At 41.3% G+C, this 8398-nt stretch overlaps 1 protein-coding gene across 2 annotated transcripts in view; it reads left to right on the top strand.

Moving 5' to 3' along the window:
• LOC123143947 (polyubiquitin) overlaps positions 1–461 on the top strand; it is a 2762-nt gene extending 2301 nt beyond the window's left edge. The window contains exon 3 of one of the 2 annotated variants that reach the window (XM_044562938.1): positions 15–461. In XM_044562938.1, the coding sequence (XP_044418873.1) occupies positions 15–253 (239 nt within the window). In that variant the 3' untranslated portion in view covers positions 254–461. The remainder of the gene's footprint in view (positions 1–14) is intronic. The other variant, XM_044562939.1, reaches the window with a different exon arrangement.
• The last annotated feature ends 7937 nt before the right edge of the window (positions 462–8398 follow it).

Raw genomic sequence — 8398 nt, 5'->3', positions numbered from 1 at the left:
GCTCCGCCTCCGTGGTGGTATGCAGATTTTCGTGAAGACCCTCACCGGCAAGACCATCACCCTTGAGGTTGAGAGCTCCGACACCATCGACAACGTCAAGGCCAAGATCCAGGACAAGGAGGGCATTCCCCCGGACCAGCAGCGCCTGATCTTTGCTGGCAAGCAGCTGGAGGACGGCCGCACCCTTGCAGACTACAACATTCAGAAGGAGTCCACCCTTCACCTGGTGCTCCGTCTCCGTGGTGGTCAGTAATTGCTCTGGCGTTTGACCTGCTGGTTTATCCTGGTCGTCCGGTGGGTGGTGCCCTGTCGTTCATTTGAACTGTTTCTCGTTCGTGTCAGTCCTACTGTGTTGGTTTAATGAACTATCGAGTCCCCGTGTTATTTGTTGGTTGAAACGGTTGCTGGCACAGCAGTATCGTTATAAGTAATGAATAACTGAACTTCAGATATTGCGCTAATTTGCTGTTGGTTCTGTATATTGTGCTTTAATTGCTTGCTTGCAGTTTTGATCTGGCAATTATCTTACTATCGCGGCCTATATGATTTCCTTCTTGCGTTTGAATTTGCGGCTTTCTGTGATATCCTTCTGGAGTAGATCCTAGGTTCTGAAAAATGTTACTGTGTGTAATGTTCAGATTTGGATGATGCAATTTTATTCTTCTATCTTGTGGATAATGCTGCGGATTGTTTCTTAATGCAAGTTATCCACGTATGTTATTTCTTTCAACTTTGTTGGGTTGACTGCTGCGCTATTGCGTGACCGGTTTGTTGGAATTCTCGTTCCAGTTTTTGCAGCGTGTGTAGTTCAGTGCTATAGATACAAATATTTATTTAAAAAAAATCTTGAGTTAGATGCATTGTCGTTCATATGGTGGCGCTAACTCATTTTCCTGGGTGTAATTCAACATTGCATTTTCCCAGGGAAGCTTCTTCCATCTCAAAATGCTCTAAGAGCAAGCTTCTATCGAAAAGAGATCAACTTCTATATGCATATTCTTAAAAAAAAAACTTCTATATGCATATTTATTGCTATTACGGGACTAATTTGATGTTGATGATGTTGGTATACTATCTACAGATTTGGTCAAACTTAAAATGATTGATTTAGGATAAGCCTGGAACTTCAAATATTTCAAAATGGAACTTCTGCAAGGAAGGTTCAAACAGGCCTCCTCTCTTGCATTTTCCGCCCTCGTGCACATACACGGATGCTTATGGTGCATCCCTTGCACCTAGTGGGAAAAAGAGCATATTCACGCAACATCAATCTATCTAGGTTATAAAAATGAAAAACGATTGGTGCCGGCCGACCGGCCTCGCCACGCACTCGTTCGTCGTGCCGTCCCATCTCCTTCCGGTCTTCCTCTAGCCAGGGGAATGGCTGACGACTGAAGATCCTCAACTGCGGTGTTGTTTGCTACATTTGGCGACGAATTTAGCTGTGACCGGCATCATTTTTTTGCTGGAACCGGCTATGAAATATGCGTTGCGGCCATGTCACACAGAGGACCGGCATCATTTTTTGCTGGAACTTGTTACGAAAATAAGTTGCGCGGCCGTGGCACACCGAGGATTTTGGAAAATGTTCATTTTAAACCCTGAACTCGTAGAGGTTCGGCAAAACGAACCCTCAAGTCCAAATCCCGGTCGATTGCACCCTGAACTATGTAATTCTAGTCTAAATCGAACCCTGGCATCATTTGAGACATAAAAACGCTGACGTGGCAGGGATTCGTCTGGTTGGTGGGCCCGTCCTTCGCGCTGGGCCAACTCATTTTTTTGTATGTTAAAAAATGTTTTTTTTCTTGTTAAACTGTTAAAAAAGGAGCACCTATTAGACGCAGCGCGCAAAGAGACCCGCGACTGGGCCGGCCCACTAACAAGAAATGAAGGAGAGCGCGACGTAAAAAGTAACAGAAACGTGCGGGGCGCAGCATGGAATCGAACTCGCGACTTTCTATTCCTTAACGCGTGCCAGTAGCTACTGGAGCTAAAGAGTAAGTGCTACATACAAAGCACGATTTCCTTTTTAATCCCACTGGTGCGGCACATCCAAAACAATCTTTACAAAATTTTGAATGTTTCTTGAAAATTTAGGAAAACAATTAAACGCCTAATATTGTTCTGAAAACGAAAAATATTTTTGGAATTCAATTTCTTTTGAAAAGCAGAAATAATTTTTGAAATTACAAAAAAGTTAGAAAATACGAACATATTTTGAAATCCATGAACATTTTTAATACACGACCATCTTTTGAATATGTGAATATCTTTTGATCTGTGAATAATTTTTGGAAAATGAGAACATTTTTATTGAAAGCACTAACAATCCTTACCAAGCACGTCACCTCACCTTTTCTAAATAATTTATTCCAATTTCTTCTTTTCTCTTTATTTTGTTCGTGGAAGCTCTTTATACAGTTTTTTTTTCACTTTTCATCTAATGTGTGAAACTTTCTTCAGTTCTTTTTTTTAAATTCGTGAACCTTTTCACAAAACTCGTGGATTTTTTTGAATCCGTGAACTTTTTTCAAATCCACAAACTCTTTTCAGTTTTACAATTTTTTCCCAAAATCCGTGAACTTTTCTTTTGAAAATCCACGAACTTCTTTTTTACAAAATTGAACTTTTTCTAAATAAGCAAACTTTTTAAAAAAATTCGTGACCTTTTTTTCCTTTAGAAAATCTGCTTCACGATGTTTTTTTTGTTTTCTGTTTCCTGCTAATGGTCACGAATTTAAGAAAAAATGAAAAACAAAAAATAAAGGAAAGCGTAGGAAAACAAGAAAAAAAAGATAAAAAGAATAGAATGAAGAAAAGGAAGAAAAAGGGAGCAAGTGAACACAACGGATGTGCTCTTCCTAGTGGTAACATCCATCGACCAACAACACGAGGTATCGGGTTTGGGTCACCCTGCGTGCTTATGTTTGCAGTTTTAAAGAAGAAGAAAAGTTGCACGTTTTAAAGAAGAAAAAAACTAAAGCGGGCCGGCCCAACGGGGAACAATGCGCAATGACACAGTTTTAAAGAAGAAGAAAAATTGCGCGTTTTAAAGAAGGAAAAAAATCGTTCATAAAAAAGGGAAAAAACTAAAGCAGGCCGGCCCAACGGGGAACAGTGCGAAATGGCACCAATCCCGGCCATCCTTTGACACGTCGACAGTCCTTGTCTGCCAAACGATGCCAGGGTTCAATTTAGAGCGAGATTGCAAAGTTCAGGGTGCAATTGACCGGGATTTCAATTTGAGGGTTCGTTTTGCCGAACCTCTACAAGTTCATGGTTTAAAATGGACTTTTTTCGAAAGATTTTGCTGGAATCGGCGGCAATGAATGTTACAATTGGTGGTAAGAAATGCTGCAACTGCCGGGCGGTGGTGCTGGAGCAGAGGTGAGTTGGGGCGACCGCACGACTGCGGTTTGCTGTAATTGGCAACTTTTTTGCTGGGATCGGCGCCGCCTGATGCTGGAACCGGCGATGACGGGATGATGCAAGCTCCATGGAGCGATTTTTTTGAGCACGGGAGATTGCTGCGTGGGCGGCGAACCGGCGGTGCTGTGAGCATGGTTGCCTCATGCGAGGGGTATGTCGGAAGCCTACGGCGCTCGTGCCCTAAACAATTTTTTTTGGGAAGAAGGAGTCGATGTGGGGAGGAGGACGAAGCGAATAGGAGGAAGATCCAATGGTGCGGGAGACCCGAAACGGGAGGCTGCGTGCCAACCTGCCGAAATTTGGTCCAGTCGACCTGCGCTTAGTACTGCCAAGCAAAATTCAAATCAAAATTCATAACATTGCTTGGGATACTTAATTTATAGTCCAGAGAAGGATACTTGTTTCTATGAAAAGCCCCGCACTTTATAGGGAATAAGGCCCTATTCGGTGTCGCTCCGCTCTCGGAGCTGGCGAAGTTGCAATTTCCTCGCTCCACAGATTTCGGGAGTTGGTGGACCGAACAGGGTCTAAAATTACCTCGTTCAAAATGGATGCATTATGGATAATAAAATTATAGTAGAGGGATGCAAAATGGACCACACCCTTGATAACCCACAAGTATAGGGGATCGCAATAGTTTTCGAGGAAAGAGTATTCAACCCAAATTTATTGATTCGACACAAGGGGAGCCAAAGAATATTCTCAAGTATTAGCAGTTGAGTTGTCAATTCAACCACACCTGAAAGACTTAATATCTGCAGCAAAGTATTTAGTAGCAAAGTAATATGAAAGTAACGGTAACGGTGGCAAAAGTAACAGTAGTAGTTTTTGTATCAAATGTAACACTGGCAACGGAAATGTAACTAAGCAAAGATCAATATGTGAAAAGCTCGTAGGCAATGGATCAATGATGGATAATTATGTCGGATGCGATTCCTCATGCAACAGTTATAACATAGGGTGACACAGAACTAGCTCCAGTTCATCAATATAATGTAGGCATGTATTCCGAATATAGTCATATGTGCTTATGGAAAAGAACTTGCATGACATCTTTTGTCCTACCCCCCCCCCCCCGGTGGCAGCAGGGTCCTATTGGAAACTAAGGGATATTAAGGCCTCCTTTTAATAGAGTACCGGACCAAAGCATTAACACTTAGTGAATACATGAACTCCTCAAACTACGGTCATCACCGGGAGTGGTCCCGATTATTGTCACTTCGGGGTTGCCAAATCATAACACATAGTAGTGACTATTGACTTGCAAGATAGGATCAAGAACTCACATATATTCATGAAAACATAATAAGTTCAGATCTGAAATCATGGCACTCGGGCCCTAGTGACAAGCATTAAGTATATCAAAGTCATAGCAACATCAATTTTAGAACATAATGGATACTAGGGATCAAACCCTAACAAAACTAACTCGGTTACATGGTAAATCTCATCCAACCCATCACCGTCCAGCAAGCCTACGATGGAATTACTCACGCACGGCGGTGAGCATCATGAAATTGGTGATGGAGGATGGTTGATGATGACGATGGCGACGGATTCCCCTCTCCGGAGCCCCGAACGGACTCTAGATCAGCCCTCCCGAGAGAGATTAGGGCTTGGTGGCGGCTCCGTATCGTAAAACACGATGAATCCTTCTCTTTGATTTTTTTCTTCCCGAACGTGAATATATTGAGTTGGAGTTGAGGTCCGTGGAGTCTCAAGGGGGCCACGAGGTAGGGGGGCGCGCCCTGCACCCTCATGGACAGGGTGTGGGCCCCCTGATGTTGAGTTTTTCGCCAGTATTTTTTATTATTTCCAAAATGTGTCTTCGTGGATTTTCAGGTCATTCCGAGAACTTTTATTTCCGCACAAAAATAACACCATGGCAATTCTGCTGAAAACAAAGTCAGTCCGGGTTAGTTTCATTCAAATTATGCAAGTTAAAGTCCAAAACAAGGGCAAAAGTGTTTGGAAAAGTAGATACGTTGGAGACGTATCAACCCTTCCCCCGGAGAATGTACGCATGCGCGCATATCTATGTGTGCGTGTGTTTAAATGTATATTTTGTAAATTCTGCTTACTCATGAGGCTTACGCTGTCTATCGATCTTATCAAAAAGGCAGCACCTTGGCAAAACAAGTGCACAATTTCTTGATTCGGCTCCATAATCACTATGCGCCTGTACTTGTTTAACGTCGGCATTATGAGTGGGTATATAGAATGCTTCAGCTTTTGTTTGATCCAATCCAAAGGTCTCAGCACCGAACTGAAATCATAAAACAACAACATGTCTCATTCACATTGGTTTAATCTCACGTATATAGTATCAATTTTGGAATATTATTGTCGCGTTGGTCTATGCTGCTACCAAGTGGCAATCACTAGTCGCCAGCTGCTAATTTTGCACTAATTAATTGAGTTGTCCAGAGCACCAGATGGTTGAGCATGAGTGCATCGGTTGATTCAGCGTCCCAATCCAAGTGATGCCGTGTGCATAGATGTCCTGCTCTACAAGATATCTGTTCCTTAATAAATAGAAAGTTCAGTCAAACAATTCATGCATGCACTAGTCCTGCCAATTGTTTATTTCTTGTGAGAGATACAAAAATCTAATGAGCTTTGGAGAGACACAAGGAGTTACTAATCATTTGATGTCTTGTGGTTTTGGAAAGAGCAAAATTCTAAAATGTGAAAGTGCAACTTTAGGAAGTTACACCTGTCTGTGGCTATAAAAGAGAGAGCAACAAGAAAAACAAATGAGATTTCGCAACAGGAACATGCACCATTCCTCCATGTAAGGATGCAAGTGAAGTAAACCCACAATTTAAACCCGCTCCATGCGCAAGCTGCGGTTGAGTCTAGTCATTGAGTTGTTAGATGCTTGGGGTACATTTTAAACCAACTTCCTGCATTCTGTGGGATTGAGGGGACCTGCTCTTGCATCCCTACCACCGGCGGAGCTGCAGCCAAGCAAAACGGTGCTATGGCCTGCCCAGGTTTAGTAAAAATCTAGCATATGAGAGCAGATGGGGCATCGGAGTAAAATATTTGTACTTCCCCTTTAATCTGGCCCGCCCATGTTCTTATGTGTAGCTCCGCCACTGATCCCTACCTCCATGCCTATAGCTCAAACAAATCCATATGAAAAATGTCGGATAAAAACAACCAATAAATCACCAGTACTATTATTTTGTGCAGGTATGCCAACTTACATTGTTCGCTGCTTACAAGTGGTCCAGTATAATCTATCTATTAAGATACTAAGCTTCCTAGAATCTAAGCCTCTTGGTGCATCAAGACTTGTGGGGTCATTGGGGATCCGCCTATAAGGTTGTGTGTCGTTTAGTTGATGGGTTTTGTTAATTTTTTTCTTTTCATTAATTTCCTCTGGTTTTTCTCTATTTTTAAATTTTCCTTTTTCACATTCTTATTCGTGACCATTTATTAAAAAATGTGAACATTTTTTAAAATTATAGAAAAATTTTATAATTCGTTAATATTTTTGAAGTTTTATTTTTAAATATGTGAACTTTATTTGAAATTTTAGAGTGTTTTACAAAATACACGAATCTTTCTAAATTATTGGTCACTTTTAAAAATGGGTAGGTTTTTTAATTTGCAATATTTTTAAAAGTTCAAGATTTTGAAAATTCATGAACATATTTGATTTAACGAACTTTTTTCAAAAATAAACGGTAGCTGGTCTTTTATAAGATAGCAGTGGAGCAAGAGGAAAAAATGCAAGCGAGCAAGTGAAACAAGCAGCCGAGCTAAGCAAGTGGGAGTTTCATGGGCTGGACTATGTGAATGTTATAGCATTAATTCCATGGTTTCAGTGTGGAATTGGAACCCAAAGGGCTCACACAATGACTATCGGTTGACACCAAGGTTGAAATGTGAAAAAGGACACCATAACAACGAATTAAACAACTCCACTCTCCTGTCAAAACAAATACCTCCTATAGCAGCACCTCAACATGATATACGAACGATAAAAAACAACATCAAAACATAAATAAAACCCAATAAAACATTGAAAAACCAAACGAATCTACCGGCCGCAATAATTTGCTAGAAAAAAAATCCCCTGAGTGAAGAACGGCGCAACGAAGAGTGGGTTAGTGTAAGTGCATCTAGTGCCCTTTAGTGATTTTGATGTACCGAAAACTTATAGGTTAAGTGACTAATGCGTTTGTGAGTGTACACGGGTCTATAAGTCTATGAGGAGTTTGATATTTACAGAGAAAGTCGACCCCTAAAAATGAATGTCTTCAACTGAAGACTTTTGACTTCTGAAGACTTTGAAAGTGAAGAAATTGGTGTGACCTGAAGACTTGGTATTCATGCGAGGAACATGAAGCGTGAAGACTTTTCTTTTCGTAGTTTCATTTTCTCTTTCTTGAGTCATAGGAAACACCGTACTGTTAAAGAGGGTCGAAGAAAAACTAAGGAAAAATTTCCATGTGATGCTCAACTCAAAATCCTACACATACCAATCCCTTCGAGTGAAGCCATTGAAAATCTCATACAGTTCAGTCAATTTCTTCAGTGACAGAGATGAAGTTCTTCTGGTCTCTGAGGAATTTGTTCTAACTGAGGAGTTAGGAATTCGCCAGTGCGGATTGCCTACTAGTGAGGAACATGATAGCCCTGAGGAATTTGAACCTCAAATTTCCGATCGTTGTTGTGCTATGCACCAGCTGTCCCAAAATATCTACCCACCTAACAGTCATATCATTGAAGGGCATTTATGTCTTATCATGCCGGGCTGCTCCCTAGGCTATAAATAGCCGCCCCTACAACCACTAGTTGGTTGGCTGCTCCGAGAGAAACTGACACTTGTCATTGAAAGCATCCCATCCTCCGAGGACTTTGAGCGAAAATCATCAAGTGAGGAAAACCCAAATCCAAACACCTACAAACCCAAAAGTAATTGAGCATCACTAAAGAGATTGTTCCTGTGTGG

Source organism: Triticum aestivum, chromosome 6D (assembly GCF_018294505.1).
Source record: "Triticum aestivum cultivar Chinese Spring chromosome 6D, IWGSC CS RefSeq v2.1, whole genome shotgun sequence".
Taxonomy (NCBI): Eukaryota; Viridiplantae; Streptophyta; class Magnoliopsida; order Poales; family Poaceae; genus Triticum; species Triticum aestivum.
The sequence above is the reverse complement of the archived record's forward strand: the minus strand, read 5'-3'. Positions and strand labels throughout refer to the sequence as shown.